General features: G+C 43.0%; 1 protein-coding gene across 2 annotated transcripts; it reads left to right on the forward strand.

Annotated features, from left to right (window-relative positions):
• The first annotated feature begins 1,223 nt into the window (after positions 1-1,223).
• On the forward strand, positions 1,224-25,901 carry frmpd1b (FERM and PDZ domain containing 1b). Of its 2 annotated transcripts, none has more exons than XM_039812916.1 (17): positions 1,224-1,477; positions 7,117-7,267; positions 9,359-9,469; positions 11,317-11,489; positions 12,892-12,994; positions 13,432-13,477; positions 13,796-13,900; positions 14,109-14,204; positions 15,147-15,272; positions 15,488-15,607; positions 16,396-16,529; positions 17,707-17,833; positions 18,803-18,895; positions 19,158-19,340; positions 19,653-19,854; positions 20,062-21,036; positions 21,269-25,901. In XM_039812916.1, exons 3-17 carry the CDS (start codon positions 9,363-9,365, stop codon positions 23,848-23,850), a joined length of 5,172 nt encoding a protein of 1,723 aa, XP_039668850.1. In that variant the 5' UTR covers positions 1,224-1,477; positions 7,117-7,267; positions 9,359-9,362; the 3' UTR covers positions 23,851-25,901. The 2 variants fall into 2 exon arrangements, with proteins under 2 accessions (XP_039668850.1, XP_039668851.1); XM_039812917.1 differs by having other exon boundaries at positions 19,653-19,800.

Below are 25,901 nucleotides of genomic sequence, written 5' to 3' on the forward strand. Positions count from 1 at the left end.
TTTTTTTGCATTCTTTTTAAATGAAAAGAATGACAAAGACTCTCTAATGGTTGCCAGCACTGTGTTCCATTGCTGAACTGCTCTTACGGAGAAGACAGCCTGACCAAATGCTGTTTTTCTCCGGGGGATGATGCAGTCTTCCCTCACTGCCCCTCTAGTTACCCTAACCTCACTGGATCTAAAATGTTAAAATCACATAGTGGAGGAGGTGCTAAACCATGTCTGATTTTATAAATTAAACAGATATTTTTGAATATCTGTTTAATGGACTAGTGTAGGCTACACTTATGGATGTAAAGGCCTACGTCGTGTTCGGGGTAGAAACACCTAAAATAGTTATAATTATGCACTTTAATTTAGCATTACACTCAGTCTAAGGCTAATAACTCGAACTATGCAAACAAACACGTTAATGGTGAGGAAAATAAATAGGCATATTTGAATTCTTGAAAAATAAAAGGAATTTTGGCTTTTGGGAATGGATAAACCCACTAGGGGACCCTGAATTGGCATTGAATTTTTAATCCCCTGTGAGGTACCAATGTACAACAAATGATTTTGAATCTTTGAATTTTGAAAACCATGTAAATATTGATGCAGGGCCTCAGGTAGCAATGCTCGACCCACTTTGAGGAACTTATCATTTGAGTTGATATTGGGATTTAGGGGTCCAGATTGCCCAACAAACTTGCAATTAGTATGCAGCTGATACACAATATGTTTATTTGTTGTGAAAGTGTAAATCACTTTGAGCTGTATTTATTTTACACAACACATCAGACTTCATAGGAATACATGATAAAGTCCTTGTAAATAAAGATAAAAAGTAGACTTGTTTTAATTTACAGTCAAAACAACGTTTATTAAGATGGATACAATCATTCAGTAGGCCTATATGACTTTCAAAGTATTAGAAATTATAGGCTAACACAAATTTGAAAACTAGATCAAAACAACATCAACACAATATTTTTTTTCAATAACAATAGCCTACACCTCGAAATAGGTGTATTATTATTATTATTATTATTATTTTTATTATTATTGTTATTATTATTGGATTGAAGTCACTGGTTAGAACTGAGCTTGTGGAGGAGGGGTGGGGGTCCTTCGGGCAGACAGCGGAGGAGGCAGGGAGGAGAGAGAGAGAGAGAGAGAGAGAGAGAGAGAGAGAAAAAAAAAAAAAAAAAAAAAAAAAAAAAAAAAAGAGAGAGACGAACAGAGGGAGGGGGTGGGTTTTTTTTCTGAGCTCAGGGCCGAGGATTAGTCAGAGAGCAGACCCAGTACGATGACAGCATCCAGCATATAGCCAAACCCCCCACACACCACATCACCATCATCGTCCTGCCCAGGAGGACGCCGTGGATATTTTTGAGAATCAAACATCGTTTCTCCTCAAATTCTCCGCATCGCTGCTCTTTTTGGGGGATAGCCCTCACAGACTCCCGGTCCGTCTGTCTCCTCCTCAGACCACTAGGTGAGTTTTCTCGGTATTTCACGATGTTATTGTCTGATGAAGGAGCGCCCGGCTGTATACGGAGGAGCCTGCACCTTGCATCCATTCATGCCATTTGGACTGATATTTATCACATCAAAATGAATAATTTAACTGATATTCGTTTTCACAACGCCTGCAGGCTACACCCGTATCACTGTTTTGAGGGAGGCGGTGGAGAGATTTAAATCCGATTAAGATTATAAAGGTAACAAAAGACTGACCTTTTTTTCTTTGTTTAGCCTCCTGGTTTACCGGCATGGCTACTCATCAAAGTTAGTGTTTAGTCAGTGCAATGGTAAATATTGATTATTTAAGGTCATTTATAAAGCATTTATGAGCGATTGACACGGTCGATATTAGTCCATTCTCAGAACCTACATTCAGGTTATTGGGAATATAAATCTGTAGGCTAGCCTAGGCTACTATACAAAATAACAGTCAAAATTCTGACAATTTTTGTACCACACGGAATGACATTAATATTCCCAAACACATGCCTTATGCAGTGATAGTGGAGATCCATGCTGTCGTGTGCGCAGTGAAATCACCGTCACTGGCTACAGACTGGAAATGAACGGACTAAATCCGGACGGATCAGGGGGCTGCCAGGAGTCTGCGTAGTAAAACACGCACATTGTGAATGGGCGTAGGCGATGTGCAGCCAGCCTGGGCCAGTCGCCTCTCCTCTTTTCTTTGCTCATATCCTTTGGCCAGAAGCAGCCTCTTCCCTGCGCTTTTCCGTGCCGTGCCAGGCATGACAAGCGCAACACAACTAGACCGGAACAATGCGTTTTGGTGTTCTGGGGCCTTCATTTAATGCATGACATGATTAAATATGACCGCTGATTGCGGCTCCATTTAAACACGTGTTATAGGCTACCACAGAGCCTTCACTGTTCATAGAGACATCACTTAAGTTGACCATTGAGTATTTTTTAACAGCATCATATGCAGCTGCTCTTGGGCCACAGCTGAACACACACACACACACACACACACACACACACACACACACACACACACACACACACACACACACACACACACACACACACACACACATAGAAACACACAGACATACACTTAATGAATGAATGGCATTTTGGTCCTATGATGAGCAGCCTATGTGAAGTAGCTGTGGCTGCTCAGTGTTTTGCTTTCACTCTTGTGTGCACTGAGAGTGTTTTGCTGTGCTCCAACACTGACTGCTGCCGCCTTTGTGCTATGACTCAGGGATGTATGCTACAACATGTGATAGGAGTTGCTGCTTTGAGGTCAGTCTGCCTGAGGTTAAACACAACGGGCAGAACTTGCACATCAGGAAAGCCTTGATGCCTGGCTGCATTAGCCTCGATCTGCCCCGCTGACTGCTCCTCTGTCCCACTTACTGCAGCCAGCCAACGAGCCAGCCAGCCATCCTCTCCCCCTCTCCTCCTCTTTAGTCTTACAGCTTCATGTCTCAAGGGCACACTGTGTTGCTGGGCTGGTGTTTGCTGCTCCAGTAAAATGCCTGGACCAACTGATCATCCATAATCAATCGATAATTGAAGCTGTTAAGGAATGTGGTTCCTATTGTAACAGCCACTGGCTACTGAGAACTGTTGATCAATCAATACTGATGGGTTTCAGTAGAGGAATTAAATTAATTCATGGGTGTATGTTAATGGTAGTGGATTGATGGATGGATATATTGATGGATGGGTGGATTGATTGACTGATTGATTGATGTACAGTCCAGATGGGTGTACTGTAAATTAGTATTTTCCCGTTCAGACTGTACCAGTATTACTCCTGCAGATGAAAAAGGAGACATGACCTCATTGTGGTGACAGATCCATGGTGATGGCACACTTGACTGGCAGTGGCGCCATAATGTAGGCCAACTCTATTTATGAACATATATTGAAACATTGAGTATAAAAAGCCTAACAAAAATCATTAAGCCTATAAGTAATTACTCAGGTTTATCCTCCTCTATTCTTCGCTGTGATATAAAATATTAAAGTCATACTGTAGCCATATAAGTATTATTCCAAAGCCCAGAGGCCTGCTGGCTCACTGGCGGCCCTCATATTACTTTTACTTAAAGATAAGAACTCTATTGTGCAGTTTTTGAAGGATCACTGAGTTGAAGGAAATTGGCTCAGACAGCAACAGAAGTAAGGCAAACTGTTTTCCAGACTTGCAACATCTATCATCCTCTAACATCCAAAGATCTTCCTCTCTCTCTCTGTCTAGCTGTCTGTCTCTCTCCAGAACTATCAGAACCATCAATAGAGATCTGTAACACAATGCAGCGCACTATTAATCTTCAAAAGACCCATTATTTAATAGTGCACTGGGGAACTCGAGCCTTGCCAGGTCGCTGATAAAAGGGGAAATGAAACGAGCGATGCACGGTGAGCCCTGTCTTAATAATGCTAATGGAATGAGCTGACAAGCTGACTGAAGAATGGGAGATGGGATTTTAGCAAAATGCAACAAGCAACTATGTCAATCAACAGACTTGAACAAGCTACCAAGCTGCTGTTTGACAGTTGACTGTAATAGTGTTTTTTAACTCTTTAATTTCTTTGGTGGACTTCAGTGCAAATGGGAATTTATTTTAATGTTTTATTTTCACAGGGACAAGTACAACTAACTAACTAACTAACATGGCAATCCAGCCAATAGGTGATGCATTTTGAGTTCTGTGAATAAGGAGTTTCACATATTGATCCTCTCAACAGCAAAATAATCTATCCAAAGGGACTTTTATGAAAGGACACCTAACAATTCTTCACCCTGAGTTACTGCAACAGCTGAGCACCTGAGAAGCCTGGTTATTTTGACATTATGGATAAGTCTAATGTTAGCAAATATAATGAAGTGATCAAAGCTGAATATTTTTAATTTCCTCAGAACATGGCAGTGGTGAGATCTTATTAGCTTCCTATCCAAAATTCAAATTGATTGATTATTGTAGAAGCTGCTTGTGACCATGAAGTTGCACAGTAACTTTACATTTTATTAATCTTGAACACTAAGGAATCCATTTGGTTTCAACCATGTCATGCTAGCTCTTTGTGAAGGTAATGCTCCAAAGTTAGGCTAAATTTTGGCCAAAAACTTTAAGTGGTCTGTTGGCCTCCCACCTCCAGATATCTGAACGAAAATACATTGAAATAGCTGCTGTAAATGGGGAAAAAAAATCTCCCCGGGGGATCATGCCCCTGTAACCCCCTTGGTCTGGGCTGAGCCCCGAATGTTAACAACATCTGGCTCCGCCCCTGGCTGCTGCTGCTGCCCTGCGCCTCATGTGGTGCAGCTGTATCCAGTGTTATTTGGCTGAAGGGTGTGTGTGTGTTTCTCTATTTGTGTGTGCATATTGTGCGTGCATGTGTTGTGTGCTTGAGTGTTTGTAACTGTAGAGTGCCCCTGAGTCCAGTCTTTATTCATTAGTGCGGGGAGCTGATTAACAAAAATGTAAGTTTGTAACTGAGAAATTCATCCTGTCAGTCAGATTGTCATATCCATTATCTCGGATTATGTTATTTAGCAGAACAGCAGCTGTACTTGGCCATTTTTCCTCCCACTTCATGTGCTTATGCAAGTTCACTAGGCACTGTCCAGCTTGGTCCGACCTGCATTGGCCCGGTCTGGCTCAGCAGTGCTAATTGGGCTGTTTTTTATCCAGCTGGCTGCACAAAAGCTGCCAGCTCAGTGCCACCTCTCAACCCCTGAGGAGAGAGTGGAGTGCTTCTATGAACTGCATGTGTTCTCATACCAGGCGACAGGATTGAATAACTGTTTTGTCCGAGACAGAGAGAGATTGTGTGGGCAAATGAGCTGAGGGGCGGACATTGTCTCGGAGAAATGAGACACAGCGATTGAAAAAGAGAGCTATAGAAAGCCTTTATTACCTTATAGCACTGTATACAAATATTCTCCATGTACAGTGAAGATTGGCGGAGAAGGTAAAAGGAGGAAAGAAAGGAGAAAGGAGAAAGGTCTACAAGGCCTGCCGATGAGCTGTGTTTGTGGGCAGCTCTGGGACTTAAGGACAGGATTCGCGATTACTATTGATTCAGAACCAGATTAGGAGCAGACTCATCACCAGCTTGCAGACACACAGGCTTTACTGCCTTGGATTTGAAAATGGTGTCACATCATTAGAAAGAGGGAACCCGCTCTTCATTTAAGACACCATATATAGCAGTGGAAAATTATAAAAGTGCATGAGAAACAATGCTACAGGTCTGCTGTTGTATTTATTTATTTAACCATACATCAATGTCTGCTGCCTGGCTTTGTGCGCTCTCAGTTTGTGGAGAAATGCTGCGTTGATCAGCTTTTTTTTACCCACCGCTCCTTGGCGACACTCTTTTTACTTCACTGTAGATACTTTTGTTCTTTCTTTTCTCCTCCTGCAGCTTTTACTCTCCTGTTTCTTTGCCGCTGCCCTCTTCACCCTCTTTCAAATTCTCCCCCTTTCCGTCCCCCCTGCAATATCCTGTCCTTTCTCTCTTTTCTTTGCCTAGACCAATTCTCTTTTCTGTATCCCTTCCCCTTTTCTCAGCCCCTCACAGCCCCACTCCCCACTCCTCTCCCCTCCACCTCCTCACCTCTGCAACCCCCATATGTCTTTCCTGTGTGTCTCTCTTCTTCTGTGCTTTGCTCTTCTTGTTGCCTGTGTTGGCAAGTGGTAGAAGTAGGCGGTCGGAGGCTAGCTGCATTAGCCCCATGCATTATTCATATGCCCTGCAGTCTGTGTGGGTCTAGGTCTTCTGCTGGCTTTTCACTGGGACACATGGGCCTTGTGAAAGAGCTCTGTGTGCGGGACACAGGGCCTGATGGAAGAGCTGCACAGATAAGACTATCAATTCCTTGATTTCTGCTCTCTCTTGTAGATGAAAGCCCCCGGGAGTGAGAGTTTACGTCAGAGATCAACATTCAAGTGCAAAATGAGGAGGTTTCCTTTTAGACGAGATCAAGAATGTTTATTCAGAGTCTCTCGTAATTCAACAGCCAGGGTTTTCACAACAAAACGTTCCCCTGGTGTGTTTTTCTCCCCGAACCACAGGCTGCCTAATGTTTCAGCCATATCTGCCCTGATGTTCATATGAAAGACTTGTCCTATTTTATTATTGGCCAAAATCTCTGTCTGGCTGGCAGCGTTTCTCTCTCCAACACATCACGGTTCACAGGCTGTCCTCTTTGCTTTTAGAGCACACCCAGTAAGAACTGTTAACTGAACTGGGTGGTATGAAATTTTAATTTAGACAAGCAGATGGAGATGGAGTGCCTCATCTCCACATCACCATGTGCTTTTGAGGAGGAGTAGAGAGAAAGACAGAGAGGGAGAGGGAGAGCCTCAGGGACCAGAGGAGTGGCTTCTTGGAAAACCACAACCACATAGCTGGTTTAAACCTGCTTTGCTTGACATACTTGCATGTTCACTCTAAAGACATCAACAACTGGAATAACGTTACTTATAAATAGGTTAAAATACAGCTGATCCGACTTAATCAGACTTGATAACTGGTCGCTTCATGTTCTAATTATAAACTTGTGTGGGTATGCATCTTGTTTATGGGTTTTGACAGGTCTCCCTGATAGCGTTGCTCTGTTCTGCACAGGTGGCCGCACCAAATTGGGATTGGCCCCGATGATCACAAGGACCCCCCTCCACCTCTTCTCAGCCAATCCTGGAGGGTCCACAGAGCTGATGTCTCAGAGGGCGAGAGGGTATTTGTGTTCTGGAGTCCTGAAGAGACAAGCCACATCACGGTGAGTCACGCTCTCACACAGTCTTTAGATAAAATGTGCTGCTTTCTTAAAATATGTGGAAGATTGGAGCTCCTGAAAGTGCTGGTTATCTTGACGACAGAATGTAATATGTCAAATATTTCTCTCTGCCTTTTCAAGAAGCTTACCACAAGCAGTACATTTTAAAATACATTTAAAAAAAAAAGTTTTTTAACGGTTGAACCATTTACACACTATCTGCTTTAGTAAAGTTATAAAGGTGGGCTGTTATTGTAAAGAGTGAAGACAGTAGGTGCTTAGGATGTGCATGCCATGTACTGTATATAAAAACGGCTGTCTGCTGCTGCTGCTGAGAGACTGTCATTGGAGACGACTACCTGACTCGGCAAGGACAGTGAGGGAGGGAGAGAGAGAGAGAGAGAGAGAGAGAGAGAGAGAGAGGATAAAATAAATGAAAGAAGAGAGAAAGAAGGAGAATGACAGCAAAAACGGTCACCTGATTCAGCACTGACTGCAGCACTACAGCACACACACATGCACATCCATACACCTGCGAGCATGCTGCACATTCAACACAATGCAAGAAAGTCTATTAGAAGTCCGAGCATGTGTCATGATCTACTGTATATGACGCTTCTCTCAGTGATCGTTGTCAATAATCACACTGTGCAGCTTTCGGCTACCTAGCCTCACTCATCCACATCAATCTGCCTCAATCCGGATCAGCGGGAAGTGCTAAAGTGACACCCTGACCAGTGTTGGCCCGTGCAGAACGAGGGCCTCTAATCCTCTTAAAGGACAGACCTACACTGCACGCTTTACTATATACTGAGTGAGGCTACAACCAGCAACCACTTAAACAGAGACAAGCTGAAATTGATTGATTGCAATGCAGTGTGCATTGTTTCGCCATACTCACAACTTAAAGTACAACATACACTATACTTGTGCTGTAATGACTTTACCCTCCTCCTCACTCCTCAAAGGCATGTTTCAAAAATGCCTCATACAAGTGTGGCAGATGGCCAAACAGCACAACTGTTGTGCTTATTTTAAGATCTTCACAAAAGTCCTGCAGAAGTTTGCTCCCTATTTCAGAGAGCTGATCAAACTAATCTCTGCGCAGCTGGCTGCCGAGGCCAAGGTACGGATCATTAGGTTTCAGGAGCGCATTCATCATCGTTAGCTGTATTGATCAGGTCTTGGTCGCGTTTCCACAAAGTTTCCTTTCCTTTCTCCCTCTTCCTCGCCTCATGGGGTTAAGCAGTCCAATACAGACACAAACATCAGATGAAGTATATCACAAGACCGCAGCAAAACAATATCTTGTCACCGTAATGCCGCACACAGATAAAACCGCTACTTTAAATAATCCAAAACACATTAAAAGCGGATTCCTCAAACACATCCCTGCCCTCTAAAATCTTTCAATAGAAAAGAAACATGATGATAATCCAGTACTCCTTATAGAGTATATTTTCAGCTTTTGATAATAAACCCTGTCACGGATTTATCAGACGCTCTACAAGCTTAATGCCAGCGTATTGATTGGCTGACATAAACAAAACACAGTTGAGGGGAGTCGAATGTCTTGAGAATTGGTAAGGACTCAGTGCTGACCAGCTTTGCCTCCCTGAGGTTTGCTTGAGCCCCCCATTCTTCATTATGTCTCTGTTTAAAGGGCAGGCGAAGCAGAAAGTGCACAGCTGCAGATTTGTAGTGAACATGCGGATTGTAGCATACTTACGTTGAACTATTTGTGAATCCTGTTATCATGTGATGGTGCAGTTGTTGAGAATCAGGTCATTTAGGCAAATGTGTGACATGTGTTGTTCATGCTGACTATACTCCACCCCTTTTTTTTCTCATTCAGCCTTTCTTGCTCTGTTCACATATCTGATTATTCATCGTATTCAAGGCAGCCTACATGCTCTGAATATTAAAACAGAGCAGACAAAATGCTAATTTAGCTGAAGCTCAATCCTGGTGCTGTACAAGACAGAGCTAAACAGTTTCCCTCCAAATCCTTTCATTATCTCTCCACGTCTCATTTTCTATCTGTGTTCTGATCATGTCTGTAGCTCATATCCTTCTCTATCTTTGTCTCTTTAGATAAATGGAGGAGAAGGAGCGATGTAGGAGCAGGTCTCCAGCTCGGAGGGCCAGTCGGGTGCAGCAGGTGGTGGGAACAATAATACGACGTACCCGAGAGTCGCTTAGCAGGTACAGAATGAAGAAGGGAGAGAGATCAGGGCACAGATCCCCTGTAAAGTTCAGGAAATGTTTCCAAAACTAAAAAGTTAGGATGAAAAATACTCCCTGTGAGGTCTGTCCAATGTTTGCACCTGCGTGAGAAAGAGGAGTAGATTATCATGGGGAAAAAAAGGAGTATGCAGTAGAAAATGTTGGCACCACACAGCCAGTTGTATCAGAAAATGCCAAGCCCACACAAAGCACTGCGGCAACAACTAAAACAACTTGTATAGTAAAAAAAAGAAACTAAACAATAAAGTTTGGGATGGATAGTTGAGAAAACAGCATAATCAATTTCTAGGGCTACTGCCAGATTCTGTAGTGGAGAAGAAATGTGGGAGGTGTGGTATGTATTAATATTAAAAATGTTAGCCTTTCAAATGGTGTGTTTTTATGTGGTACTTTAGAAATCTCTTTCTTAAAAGAGAAAAAAAGACAGAACACAGTAAGAAAAAAAGAAAAAGTGAGCACACACACCAGATCCCCTCCCCAAACCCACACATTCAGACGCATAACACATAGTTGAGTACATATTCAAAACCTGACTGTCCCTCTCTCACAAACAAACACACCCCACAGTTGACCACAAATATGCTTTCAAGAGCCCTTCATTCCCTTGTTGTCCGCAAAGTGGCTTCTCATTCTCAGCAGAGGAGGCCATGCAGAGGAAGCCCAGTGAACTCCAAAAAAGTCTCACCACATCACAGCCAGCTCACCAGGACAGCAGGTCTCAGGGAGAGAGTCACTGATTTAACCACATATACAGATACTGTGTATTCCCAGAGTGCATTTCAGCTGATGATGTATAGCAGTTTATATGAATGTGGACTCTGTTCTCTGCTTCCTGGTTCCTGGCTATTTGACCAGATAGTCAAGGTCCCGAGAGGATGAATTGCAATAACGTTTGATAATGACGCCATCATCAGGTCAAAAAGTTAAATCTTTACTTTGATTTATGATCAAAAGCCTGTAAAACTAATGACATTACCATCAGCCTCAGCTGTACTTAGTGTTTAGTGCTAATTAGCAAATGTTAACATGCTAACATACAAAACTAAGGTGGTGAAATGTTAGCATTTAGCTCAAAGCACCGCTGCGCCAATGTACATCATCACAGAGCCACAGCACGGCTGTAGACTCTTATTCTTGTTGTGTTATGGTTATACGTGTCTTACAACGGATTAGTTTCATATTAATTAGCAGCTCCTTTGGTAATTAATCATTTGAGTCACTTTTATAGTAAACATGCAAAAACAGATTCATAAAAACTAATAAAAGCAAAAAATGCCTCCATTTACAGATACCAGCTTCTGAAATTTGAGTTCTTCTTTTTCACTTTCTGTTTTGTATCATTGTAAACTAAATCTTGTTGAGGTTTATACAGTTGTTTGAACAACATTTGCTATTTGAATATGTCAGTTTGGGCTAAGGGGAAATTGTGATGGACTTTTTTTCCCACAATTTTCAGATTTTTTAGACCAAAAAATAAATGCCCAACTAATCGATGATGAAAATGTAGTTATTTTGTAGCCTCAAATTCTCTGTAAAAACAATCAGTGAAGATTCTTCTTGCTGTGTGAAAGTTTGCAAAATTGTAGTACTTAGGTGGAAAAGTTGAATTTTCAAAGCAACACAACTGTAATGTTTTAAGTTCGAAAGTGCCTAATAAATAAGGCAATGATTTGTAAAAGATTTTCTGTACAAAGTGATGTGAGGAAGTTGACAATGTACAAGGGACACAACAATTTACTGTATGTCTTGATGACCACAGTGTTGTCTCCTAGCAGGTAACCTGTTACTCTGTTTGACGTCCTCAGAGAGCGGTTGCTAGGCGATGGGAGGTCGCAGCGCTCCAACAGTCTGTCCAATCAGAACTTCCAGGCCAAGCTGACGCTGCAGATCACCAGGGACCCGGTCCTGGACAGCAGCACTGGACACGGCTTCATCCTCACCACAAATGCACCCCTGCTGGTCAGGGACATCGCCGCAGGTACATGGGGTGTGTGTGGTTGTGGTGATGGTGTGTGTTTGTGTGTGACACGTTTGTCTAATGGAGATAATTGCAATTTGTTTTCCTGCTTCCTCTCTAAATGGCTACCTGTTTATGAAGCAAATATCTCTCTCTCTCTCACACACACACACACACACACACACACATGCACACACATTGACACTCCACTGGAATTCAAACTGCAGGGCACAGTGCCAGACAGGCCATAGAAACAACAGAGCCACCTGCTCATCCTTTCTATATTCAATCACTTTTCATTTTGTCAACCTTGATAGGGGGAGAGAGAGAGAGGAGAGAGAGAGAGAGAGAGAGAGAGAGAGAGAGAGAGATCCATTACTTTTATGTCTACCCTGTAAAATAAGCTGATAAAGAGTCCCACCCTGCCACCAGCTATGTAATTGCTATCTGCTGCCAAAAAAGGAGAAGTGAGAATTTAAGACAAGATTTAATAGACAGAGAAGATGCCAGCAGGAAGACCAATAGACAACAACCAAAGTGCAGATATGGCAAAAGATAGCAAAACAATAAGTGTGAAAGTGTGCAGAGTGCAGGTGGGGGGGATGACAACTTTGGGTGTGGGAGGAGTCAGCAAAGTCCTGGTAGTGTGAGTAAGGGTAATGTTAGAGGAAAGTGGTGGATGAGGAAGAAGGAAAGAAAAATAAAGAGGAGGAAGGGAGAGGACTTGAAAAACCGCACAGATCAGGATATTGGCAGAGCTGACATGAAAAGCTTGACAGGGTGGGGGGTGGGTTTTGCTTGTCTGGCCAGAGCGAGGGAATGTGTGTGTGTGTGTGTGTGTGTAAGCTTGCAAAGCAGTGTGGGATGCCGCTAGTGAGTCAAAAATCAGGGACAGATGGGGCTTTGCCAGTGAAAATATCTGTATATCTGTATGAGGGAGTATGTGTTTACACACATACAAACATTAGTATGTTTATGTATGTGTGTGTGTGTGTGTGTGTGTGTGTGTGTGTGTGTGTGTGTGTGTGTGTGTGTGTGTGTGTGTGTGTGTGTATGTGTGTTAAAGTAAGCTAAAACTGCTGTGCCTCAGTCGTGCTCTTTTGCCTGAAGACAAATGAGTATAAATAACTAGAGAAAGCAGAGCGGAGCCGAGCTGGATGAGATCCAGAATAACTGTAACCCCTCACATCCTGGAGAGCTCAGCTGAACACTGTTGAGTCAGCCATGTTGAATAACCATATGTGTCATTTTGTGTGTACATGCGTGTGTGTGCGCCTACATCAGTGTGTATATCTCCCTTTATCTGAACAGAAAGTGCAAGCCCAAATGTGCAGCTCGGTTTTTGTTTTATGCAGGGCAGGCGCTTACGCTTTTTGTGTGTGTGTGTGTGTGTGTGTGTGTGTGTGTGTGTGTGCCTGTGTAGGGAGTCCTGCAGATGGGATACTGTACCCAGGGGACCAGGTGCTGCAGATCAATGATACAGTGCTAGAGGATTTGAGCGCTGAGCAGGTGGAAAACATCTTAAGGTAAGAATATGCAGAGATCTATCGATCGATCGATCTATCTATCGATCGATCGATCTGTCTGTCTGTCTGTCTGTCTGTCTGGACAGGGATTAAAATGCAAGTATTTAAATTGTGGTCGATGAGAAGCCAGTTCAGTTACTGGGACCAGTGTCCGGTCCATCCAGTGACTAATTGCACTGTCATAGTTGTTTGCTGGAGTGCATTTCTGTGTGTGTGTGTGTGTGTGTGTGTGTGTGTGTGTGTGTGTGTGTGTGTGTGTGTGTGTATGTGTGATGTGTGTGTGTGTCTGTGTGTGATAAAGGCTTAACAAGTTAAGGGCAAAGGTCAGAGCAGAAAGTGCTTACTTGACAGCTGGTTAGAAAGATAATGATCTCTCTTGTGTGCGTGTGTTTTTTTGCATGGGTTTCTGTGTGTGAATTCATTGTTTCTCCACTCAGGGACTTGGAGGATTGTATCACTGTGACTATCCTGCGGCACATGACAGTAAGTAAATAAGTACAAAGAACACATTGATGAGCTTCTGTCAACACAAACACACACATTCAAAAGGAGTCATTAAACCACACTTCATTAAAACATGAAGCTCTGTGTGTTTCCAAGCATGTGACTGTCAACCCGTGTCTTCTGACAGGATTAACTGCCATAATGCATGTGGACCATTTGATAACGGCTTTGTGTCTCAAAAGTTTGTTGGTCTCAGAGTTGATTTTTTTTTCATTGCGCTTGTTAAAGCTGTGTGTGCGTCCTCGACCGCGGTCCAGCCCTCGCATAATGGCGCCGGCTCGTGTCTTTGTGTTGCAGAATCCCAAGTCGTCTATCATGTCGGCAGAGAAGAGAGCTCGTCTGAGGAGTAATCCAGTTAAAGTGCGCTTTGCAGAGGAGGTGGTGGTCAATGGGCACACTCAGGTGGGAAAACCCTACTGTACTTGACAGAGAACGAAGGCTGTTGTGAGCCACTGATGAATGACTCATCATTGGATCCCTCACACTTTTGATCATTCTCTATTTGGACTTATTTTCCAAGATGTCAAGCTCCCTTTTCCTTTTTTGTCTTCCCTCGTTTGATATTTATTCCTGTCTAACCACAATGTTATTTCTCACTTCTTTCTATCAGGGAAACTCTCTTCTCTTCCTGCCCAATGTCCTAAAAGTCTATTTAGAGAACGGGCAGACCAAGGCCTTCAAGTTTGACAACAGCACCACTGTCAAGGTGTGTATAACAGACATTTAATCTAAGAAGAGAAAGGCAATTTTACCAACAATTGGGCAGATGGGTAACTGGATGATGCATCTCATTACTGGCCGGCCCAAGAGGTGGCAGCATCGCTTTTGGGCGGCTGACATGTTTTTCAATACCAGTGCACTCTATGAAAGCCAATGCGAAGCAACTTTCTATGTGTTCATTTATATAACCTAACCAATACCAACTGAATGTACTTATCTTACTGTAACAATAGCAATAAGTGACAGTTAGACACAAAAATTATTTAAAGAGCATAGATAGATAAATCGTGTTACACGCTGCCTACATTAGTGTCCTCAGAATATCCAATCATTAGCTCCCTCAGTCTTTCATAAGCATTATGACAGTGGATCTAGCTGTGAAAGGCTTCCTAGAAACAAGTGGGTGTATTTTGTAACTAAGCACACCACAAGTTCTGCTGTGATTGCCCCAAGGGTGTTAGAGTGTGGGTAGGCTGTAGCTGTTCTTAATGGCGGAATAATACAAAAAGAAAATTAATTATATTGCTTCTGGAGGAGGAAGTTACGAAACATTTAGAAGTGAGGAGAAGCGTGTTGTGATTCAGAGCCATGAAGCACTTGTTTATTTAAACTGGATTTTGTGAGTAACTCTAGATATAATCTATAAGTCCTGTTGGGCATTTGCAAACTATGAGGTGTACTGTATACAATCATCACAATGAGATATAGAAGGAAAATAATTGTGTCAGTAGCTCACCCTCAGCAGGTCCATGTATGTTGACTTCATGAGCACATTATGATTATTACAGCCGGTTTTGTATTTCAGTTTGTATTCCCAGCCAAAGGGAAACTGAGAGGAGGAATCAGATTTGACCATCTGCCATCAGCAGACAGGGATGAAACATGTTTGTCTAAGGGGGTCTGAACTGTTGGTTTTTCACCATTCCAGGACATTGTGCTGACTCTGAAGGATAAACTGTCCATCCGGGCCATCGAGTACTTTTCCCTGGTGCTAGAGCAACAGTACAGCATCACCAAACTACTGCTGCTGCATGAAGACGAGCTCATACAGAAGGTGAAGGAAACCGTGAATGCACAGATCCACACACAAATCATACTAAAGTTATGTTCATCATTAGGTGTAATTTACTTCAATGCAACTTTTAAGTAGTAACAGTAGACCTACTCACAAGAGGGTACAACCCAGCAAAGATCGGAAGCAGTGTGGTTGATTTGATTCACTTTTAGAGCTTGCATATATCTTTATATGTATGTTTTTGTCTTTACCAGGTGGTGCAGAAAAAAGACTCCCATGACTACAGATGTCTGTTCAGGGTGTGTTTCATCCCTAGAGACCCAATGGACCTGCTGCAGGATGACCCCTCTACCTTTGAGTACCTCTTTTTACAGGTGAGATAATTCTGTCGTCTACAGTACGACTTTCTGTCTCCTTCTCTGTCAATCTTACAGACTTTGTGTTGGTCAACCTTAATCAGACGTTGACCCCTTTCTCCTCACTTACATGTAGAAACCAAGTCCAAATGTTCATACAGGAAGAAATAAAACCCTCAAACTTGCCAAATGTAGTTGAATATCCAATATTTAATAGATGTGGCAACTTGCTCTTGGGTACTCTGTACTGTAAACCTGCTCTAAAACATTACAAAAATAGAGCCAGAATCAAAGTTAAGACATTTGGAGTTAACATGCAGTCGCTCCGTGTCTTTCTCATATTAGTTGAAAACTGCCCTAATATATTAAGATTTATTACTGTGGCCTTGTTTCACCTTGTAAACATTTTGGGAGTTAAAGAACTCCTGCATACAGTCAGATATGTCCTGTGTTGTAGCTCAACTTTGAGACTACATTTCAACGCTGGATGAAAAAAACAAACATTGGGAGTGCCACTTATGTCTTAGTGATTTATTGTTCTACGAGGAGTATTTGCTGCCTGCTGCGTTTGTTTTTGCTGTATTACTGGCACTTTGGGTGTCCCAGTGCTGGTTTACTTTAAAAAAAAAAAAAAAGCGCACAAGCTGTTTATTTTGCAATGTCTGACTTAAAGTGCACGCTGGTATATTAAACAAGTAAATGTTGAAATATGATGCCTTTCAGTTGTACAAAGGAATGTTTACTGTAATGTGCATGTGTATTGGTAATGTCTGCATGCATTATGCTGTGACTGTGTGTGTTTCCAGAGTGTTGGGGACGTGCTGCAGGAGCGTTTTGCAGTCGAGATGAAGTGTAACACTGCACTCCGCCTGGCTGCCCTGCACATGCACGAGAGACTAGATAGTTGTGGACAGACCAGGGCCTCTATCAAGAGTATTACGTGAGTCATATGTGTTTGTCTTTTTAGGGTCACACTGTAGGGACACTACAGCCCTGACTCAAGCACTCATAGGGTTTTGTATAATTATGGTGATCTAAGGGTGTGAGCTTGTTCTACTGCTGTAATCATTGTAATGTGTGTGGGATAACGTTGCATTCGAAATGCCTAATCTATTAATGTGATTGGAAAATGTGTTGCGTTTGTGCAAAAGGGTGTGTATTTGCCCTGTTTCCTGTGTGTTGCTTAAAAGTTTCTTATTGGGTTTTTCAATTTCCCATCTTTCTGTCTCTCCCTTTCACGCTTAAAATCTATAAATGCACAAACACCTTAGCACAGATCCATTTCCCAAAAGACCACCTCACTGACTCACCGTTCATAGATTAATATGATTATTTACGTCACTGCAGTCATAAATACTCTGTGTATCGCAGATGTAGGCTTTTTTTCACCTCAAATGAAACCGATGATGCAGTCATGGTTACAGTTCAGTTAAAATATGGCTGTTTAGTAACATCTAGTGGCAGCCGTGGTGAAAAAAACATCAGCAGATATGTCTACTCACAAATCTCAATGTACGTCTTTGTCATTTTTTTGTCATTCAAGTCTGTATTTAGTTTTCATGTAAAAATGTCAAGCTTACTTGCTGTTAGGTTGGTGCTTACTGATTACCTTAGAGATAAGACCTGAAACTGAATATTTATAATTATATGAATATAACCAAGTTACTAAATGTTACATTGGTGACACAACAATAGGGATATCTATGCATAAAAGTTCATGTTAACCTCACCTTCACCTTATGTGTATTTCATTTCTGTAGTAACCTGACAAATGGCTAGCGTTAGCAGTTCAGTGTTTTAAAATGAAGCTGCACTTTTGAAGCCAGTGTTTGCTATGTATCAAAACACATAAGCTAGCTAGCTTATCAGGCTAGCACTAGCTACATCATACTGCATGTTTCTTACCTGTCCTACAATTTCACATTTGAATCCCAGCCTCCCTTCACCTTTTGCACCAATGCTGCACCAATATTTACTTGGTTTTGGAGAAACTAAATCAGGTGCATAGTGCATATAGGGTACTGTAGTTCAATTGAACTTACATTTTAGGATGCATTGAGGCTACATGTTCATGTATCAGTGTGCTTTTCATTCCTCTGTGTGTGTGGTAATGACAGGAGAGAGTTTGGCATGGACAGCTTCATCTCTCCCACACTGCTGAGCAACATGAGGGAGAAGGACCTGAGGAAAGCCATCAGCTACCACCTCAAAAAGATCCAGTCCCTGCTAGAGCCACGCCAGAAGGTAGGTAACATACAGACTGACGGATTACACAGTATTTTTACAATACAAAAAAAAAAACGGTACATGGAGTATTTTTTCCAATGTACAGATAAAAATACAGCTTACATTTTCAATTCATAAAAATAAATTACCAACTTAAATCATGTGGCAATGTTGTCTATAGTGCTCATCAGGAGATGAGAAGTCTTTAAAGCTTTTTTTGTTTTTAAATACTTTACATACAGAGTCAAAGAATGTCTGAATTTCACCATAAAACAAGTATGTGCTGAGAAGAAACTGAAGAAATCTGGCCTCGTGAATATGATATTTACCCAAAAGACAACAACAATTTTATCACGTTATCAACTTCCTTGTTGTTTGACTCTACATTAAAAAATAAGACCATACATTCTGTTATAGGGACCAAGACCTTATGAGTCTCCCAAATTAATAAAGAAATTGTTCCCTTAGCTTTTTAGAGATCGCTGGATTAATGGCCATCTGAAAAAAAAAAGGATTTCAACTTCCGACGGCGATGTTTTGGGTTTGCATTTATGTTACCTGGGTTTTACTGTTGTGGGGTTGATTTAGTGTTCAGGTTTATCCACAGGTCTTGATGTAACCATGACTGAGACTTGGATGGGGATTGTTGGCTTCTGGGCAGTGAGGGTGCATTACAAGTGGGGTAATGTGGGAATTATCCTGCAGATTGTCACAATACAGTACCAAGGATAGCCATCTGTCCGCATTTGTAGGATGGAATATTGGGGTAGGCTTACATATGGCCACCCCTGGGTGGATATGCCACCCCTGGGTGGGTGGGAGGATGATTATAAAGGAAATAATAGGTCTGGGGTTTGGGCAATGTTTTGGGAAAATAAGTGGATCACATTCTCGGTGGAGAGAATTGTTTTGGTCAGTGAGTCAACCATACCATCCCCCCTGTTTTTTTTCATTCCTCTCTCTTCTTTGTCAACTGCTGTGTTTTAGGTCATTTCTGCAACTCAGGCTCGGTTGGCCTACCTTACTCAGCTGGGAGAACTCATTTCATATGGGGGACGGTCCTACACAGCTACGATGATGGTAAGGGTTAAGAGCCTGATATCACCTGGTGGGTCTGTCTGTAAAGGGATATAACACGTAACAACTTGATTGAAATTCTTGGATCTATATTACATGTTACTATTTAAAAGGCTCAACTAGTCCAGCTGAGCATAACCCTAGATGTTATCTTCCATATTAAAAAAAAACATTTGCACCTTTCCCCCCTTATTCTACCTCTTCCTCCTCTTCTCTGCTCATTTTGTTTCATTATATAACATAACTCACTCTCATCCACACTCAGCTTCAGGACAGGGAGGTGTTGGTCAGTCTGCTGGTGGGAGCCAAGTATGGGATGAGTCAGATCATCAACCACAAGCTCAATATGATCTCGACACTGGTGGAGTTCAGCAGCATCAGCCGAGTGGAGCTGCTCACTGAGTCAGACAAAGTCAGCCTACTGCGCATCTCACTGCACGACATGAAGGTAAGAGAGACATTGAGATTCTAGACTCTATTATTCATAAACACACATACAGTGACACAGATACAAAAAATGGATATTCACTCACCACATTCACGCCAAAGCTCATGCTCGAGTAAATATAGGTCAAGCATTTCTCCTCCAATACACAAACAGTATACAGCCTAAGGGTGTGTGTGGTAGATATATAAAGCAAATTCACTGGACTCAAAGGTGACTCTCTCTCCCTCTTTCTCCCCCTCCATCGCCTTTTCTTTCTTACCCTTTGGCGTTAATCACTTTACCGTTTCTCCTGCAATGCCCTCCCCCTTGCAGCCATTTGCCTTACTGATGGACTCTCTGGCAGCCAAAGACTTAGGGTGTCTGCTGGGAGGCTACTGCAAACTCCTTGTGGATCCCAGTGTCAATGTCTTCCGTCTGGGGCGCCCAAAAGTGAGGGTGCACCGGATTCCTGCTGAAGAAGGTGTGTGTGGGAGGTTCGCCGTAATAGAGGGCGTGTGCTATGAATCCCTATCAAGTGAGCAAAAACTGTTTCACTTTTAAATAATCACTTTCTGGCTTTGGCCATTTGATAGATATTTTACACATCAGAAACTGATGTATGTCACCAGCCAGTATGGGTACCGTTAGAAAAGCCAGTCACATAATATTATCATATTTTAAAACATATCCTTCTCTACTAATTTACTAATTTTCTGTTTGTGTATTTTTCTGGTGTTATTAGGTTATGTGTCTCGCTGCTGTAGTGACTCAGATGACTCAACAGATGAGGATGACCCAATGGATTCTCAGAATTACAAACGCCCAGACCCAGCAAGTCAAGACTGGGAAGAAAGGAGGAGAGAGGAGGAAGAGAAGAGGAGAGAGGAAGAAAGAAAAGAGAGAGAAGAGCACAAAGGCAAACAGGAAGTGAAGATAATAGTGACAACAGAAGGTATGGAAAATGAGGGTGAAGAGGAAGGAGGAGCAACAGGAAATGGTCTGCGTAAATTAAGTATTATGGATGAAGAAATGAACCTGGAGACCAGCTGGTACCACACTGACCCACGGGTCACCAGCAGCTTCTCCAGCTTGTCCAGTGGCTCCTTGAGTGCTGCCCTGGAGGATAGCAATGGCGCAGCTAAAGCCCCATCTCGTCTGGATGTGCTCCGTGGACCACGCGCAAGCGAGGATCTGCCCAGCTTGGACGTTCACCACCCCTACCTCCTGGAGCCTAAACGCCATCAAGGGCCCCTGCGACCCACAAACCTCAATTACCGTGGCAATGACAACTCTTGTCTTTGCTTTGCTGAGCTCTCCAAGGCTGATTTCCTCCCTAGCCCGCCTGAGGCTACGAGTGATGATGACAATGATGATGATGATGATGAGGAAGAAGAGCAAGAAGTTAAGGGACTCAGACGCATTTCTAAGATCCCTAGTTCAAGAGATTTGAGAATGATTGACAGCATACCCTTTCAAAGATCACCCATTAAAAAAAAGAAAAAGATCCCTCCCAAAGTCCCAGTAAGGACGAGTTCAATTCCCGTGGACAAAGCAGGACAGGCTGAGCAGCGCCTCTCCAAGGACGAAGAGGGTCTATTCCTGACACCTTCACCTAATCCCAAACCTGCTCTTTTGGTCAAAGAGACTGCCTCAGAGTCTGAAGATGAGTTTTTTGATGCACAGGAAAGATTTACTCCCCCAGTTCCTGATCTATCAGGTTTGTTTACATCATGTTTGTTATGACTTTGCAGATGAATAAGACAATTTGTCCTTGCCCCAATTTTGGGAAGGTCCTTTTATGGTGGTATGTTTTTTTATGTGATGGCAAGATGTGACAACACTGAGACATTAATGTGATTAAAAGGAGTTGGGGGGGGGGAGGATTTGTGTTAATCCACTGATGCCTTTCTCTTTTTAACCTTTCCTTTTGATTTGTCTCTGTCTCACAGACGCTGAGCTGGCTGACCGGCGGAATGCTAATCGTTTGAGTGGAAGCTGGAATGGTCCTTCATCTGTCCCAGGGAAAGAGCCATCCTCCCCCCTTGCCAATAAAGCCAGATCCTCTAAAATCAAGAGGGAAGAGGAGATGCTTAAAGGCCCCACAAATCAACTTGCCAACCAACAGCCCAGTCCACCAAAACCATCTCAGAAACCTGAAGTTAAGGTTAAACCACTATTGGCACCTAAGCCCCATCTACCTCCTAAACCTCAGATCATTCCTCCCAAATCCCCCCAGCATGGGAGATCATATGCCCACTGCAATGGGGATGCCTCTGGACGTCTGTCCTCTGAACTTCTGGAAATGGAGCCAGACACCATGGAGTTCAAGTCTGTCACATCTGGGGCAGGTGGACTGCCTCTCTCATCACCCCTGATCACAGCAGTGCGGTGCAGCAAGCAACCACTACCCATTACAACACCACAAACTGAGGAAATGGTGAAGAGGCAAGAAAACAATCTGAAAGAGAATAAAGATTTGATACATGGAGCGCATGTTGTTTCCAATGACAAAGCATACATTCCCAATGTAAAGGAAACCTCTAAAGTTGAGGGCAAAAGCAATGGGACTGCTCTACCCACAAGAAAGCCACCAAACCTACCCCCTATCCCTCGCTCTAATTCAGGTACAAAGCTAGCTATCCCCCCACCAGTGCCTCCCAAACCCACTTCTCCCACCAATTTCCACCCCTTATCACTACCTGCTAGCTCTCCTGTCTCCCCAACTGATCCTAGCAAAGGGGTCTTTGAGGATAGCGTCAGTCCACCAAATGGAATCCACCCTTGGAGCTTACGCAATGGCAGCGTCCAGTCAGGATCCAGGAGGGTCTCCCTGAGTCATGAAAGCCTGTCACCCAAAAATACAGACGCACCTCTTACCCTTACCAGCTCCCTTACTTCAACCAACTCCAAAGGTGTTGGAGGCCTTGAAAGCAGAGAGCCTGGAAGATCTGGATCCGGATCAGACCTGAGGACCAGCTCCTCCAGCCTGGGAGGCAGACTGCCAGCTTCTGCCCTGAGAGGGAAGATCCAGGCTCTGCCTTGGTACATGACCCGTTCCCAAGAGATTTTGGGAACCCTGGACTATCCCTCCACGAGCTCCATCAATGGAGACACATCTGGATTTGGCTCTGGCTTGTCTGTAGCCAGTGGGTTATCAGACTTAAACAAGACCCCTGTCAAGGAAAAAGAGACCGTAAACTTAAAACCAGCAGGGAAAGGGAATATTTTAGAGGATGGAGCTGAGGTTGTCATAGCCACCATAAAAGAGGCCCAGGATGTGACCTCACACATGAAAAAGGCCAATGGGATAAACGGCTCCCACCCTAATCTGACTTTTAAAGAGAACAGTGCACACAGTGGCAGTGTTTCATCGGAGCAGCCTCAGTCACGGCCCCATTCAGCAGTGGGGTTGGGAGGTGTGTCCAGCATGCAAATTGGAGGTGACTCACCAACGTCTTCACAAGCTGACACTACTCCTCCACAGCAGCACCGGGAGGCTTGTGGCTGCCACACTGTCTACGCCAACTGCTTCAGTGGAGACACTGAGGATGGAATAAGCTTTGACGAGGAGCTTACTGTTTACGAGTTCTCCCGCCGCACACGCCCTAAACCTGTCCGACCCGCACCCGTCTCTTCTCCTACAACACCCTCTCCAAAGCCCAATATTCTGTCACTGCTGAGGGACAACCCCCGTCCGCTCTCTACTTTCTCCACTGCCTCCTCTGAACTCAGTCCCCTAGTTTCACGTCCAGTTTCCCCCACAAACTCATTTGGTGGTCCTCTTCGTACACTTACCAACAAGAATTACGGTGGGCTGAAGGGAGGTTTTGCCTCCCTACGTCAAGATATAGACCAACTTATGCTGGTCTTAGAGAAGGGAGCACTTGAGCAACCCCAACAAACATCATGCCAAAACTCAAAGCAGGATATCACAGGCATAAAAGTAGGCCCTGACCTAAATCACAATGGAACTGAAGGCATTACTACCCCAGCACGGTACCCAAATTGTACTGGGACAAGCACCGTCGCCATGACAGAGGCTGAAAGGAGTCTTCTCCAGGCAGAGGCTCGACGGTTGGCATCTGGGTGTCAGCGGGCAACACGTGTAGGATGGGCTCCTGATGAAGCCCTACGCTCTTTATCTAACAGCTTCAGTGCGCTGGTTCAGTTGTCAGCAGCCTGCCTGCGAACAAACCCCTGCCCTGGTTGTGACATCTGCCATAACGCGAGTCTGGTCCATGGGGATGAGGACGATGACAGCCAGGAGGCCATGGACAAGCTAAGGGAGATAGTGGGTCTGTACCGAGAGTTTGTTGGGGCTGTTGAGACAGCTGGAACTGGTGCCGGGGTTGGGGGTAAGAGTGTTGGCCTCACTGGGTCTGGACAGGGTCAGGGGGAGAGTGACGGGGTGAGGCTACTAGCCAAACGCTGCACTGTGCTCATCTCCTCTGTATTCGCACTCACACAGCTATTCCGGACATGCACACCAGACACCGCGGACACGCCTGGCCAAGTGCCGCTCAACTTTTGACCTGTGAACTTTTACCCACTAATAACCCACTGACTCTATAGGTGAGACAAGAGGAAACAGCACAGAGCGATTTGGTGTGTAACCCCTGTGTTCTTGTACAGTAAGTGCCATGCACACTACAGCACACAAACTCTAACCCACGTTACACACACCCACATGGAAAACACATACACCAAACAAAACCCTAAAACGTCATTGCTTGGCCTCTTCTTGGACGCATATGGACTATGCATTTGTACATATGAATTTTATAATAATCTTATAATTATCTTATTTTATGATAACAATATGTGTATGTATGTAAGGATGGATTACCCATGTCGTATTTATGTATTTATTTTTACAATATTTGCACCATGGTCTGTGATGTGCAGGTCTCTAGTGGGAAACAAAAACTATGGATGTCACTGGAATTTAAATTTTTCCTTCTCTTTGAGACAGTATTATGTTATCTATTGCTGCTTTAAAGATTTCTCCACTCCACAAGGTGTAATCTGTAAATTGTCATTTTTCAAGTTTAGTATAACAGTACGTTTTACTGACAAAATACAGACAATATACTCTATCACACGCAAAATACAGTTATTAACTGATTTGTTTTATATGTACACCTTTTTAAGGATTTAGTTTTTCAAATTTACAGTCATATTAATGGGATACAAAACTATACCATTACAAAGCAGGGAGAGCACTTTTGACTGTTACAGATTGCACCTTTTTACGAGACACATACCCTTGTGTAAAATGTTTTTCTACCCTTTCCATGGTCCTGACTGACTCTGAGTGAATGCCTCTTGGAAATACTCCCATTACCCAAATGTATGCAGTAATATAACATTATTCTAGTTTTCATCCAAAGGACATTACATATATATTTTCCGGGAATGTGTGGATAAGGCCCAGAAAGCAAAACAGGGGACCTTATTTATGTAGTTGAAAAAATGTTTTTGACTAGGCACAAAGGTGACTGTTAAACTAAAATATGTCAAGATGTAGCAAACATCCAAAGTCTTAAAACACTGAGCCACAACTGTTCCCCACTACGGTTTCCTCTTTGGGCACAGCACCTAAAATAAATAAATAAAATACTGACTGATGGACTGGGTGCTGTATGATGGGGTCAGAACTGTAGATATCCATTTATCTTTTGTGTCCTATTCTGTCTCTTCCTTAGTTTATGGCTATGCAAACATAAAATCTTCACCACCCCACCCTCACATACTGTACCCTTGTTTTTTTGTGCTAACATTAAAAACAACAACAGCTGCATTATGTTTGTCTGAATATAATGGATGCTTTCTTTGTTTGGAATGTTGGCCTTTGTCTTGTTTCGGGCAAAACTTACTGCATTATGGATTGCAACATTGTGCAAAGTTGCATGGCATTAACACGTGTCAATATAAATATACTGATGTCTGTGAATAGTCAGTAAAAAGAATGCATTCCTCGATCAGTTTGCTGATGTACAGTGTTCACTAAACAGCTCGTCTATATCTATCACATGATGCCAACTCATTTCATCAGCCATCCAATTTGAAGATCTACTTGAGCCACCTATGACAACCAGAGGGTAATTAAGCCAGCAGTTGCTTATACAAATATTATAAGGTGATTAGCCAAAATAAAGGCTGCTTGAGTGTTCAGAGACAGCTGGTGAGGACATAGGTACTATATTTAATCTTCCAAATAGATGGACATTTTTGTCAAGGTGGCTATGGTTAAAAAAAATAAGACGGCAGGTCTCTTGTGAGATTTCAGAGCTTCCAGTTGCCATGGAGGTGCAGTAGCAGTGTCCATCATAGCACTAACATCAAGACATACTGTATGGTTCAGGAGCATCTCTAGTTGTTCTTCAAGCAGGCCCAAAAAGTGAAGAGTGCCTGTGTCACCTTACGTGTTTTGTTTCTGTATGGTAAAACTGTGTCAACAGCATTTCATTTTCAAAGAGGACATTGTGTTTCCACGAGCAGTCACTTTTCTGTACCCACGTACAATGAAGTCGATGTACCAAGAAATGTATTATTTGGGAATAAATTACACATTGACCTTAA

The sequence above is a fragment of the Perca fluviatilis genome, chromosome 10, assembly GCF_010015445.1.
Source record: "Perca fluviatilis chromosome 10, GENO_Pfluv_1.0, whole genome shotgun sequence".
Classification (NCBI taxonomy): Eukaryota; Metazoa; Chordata; class Actinopteri; order Perciformes; family Percidae; genus Perca; species Perca fluviatilis.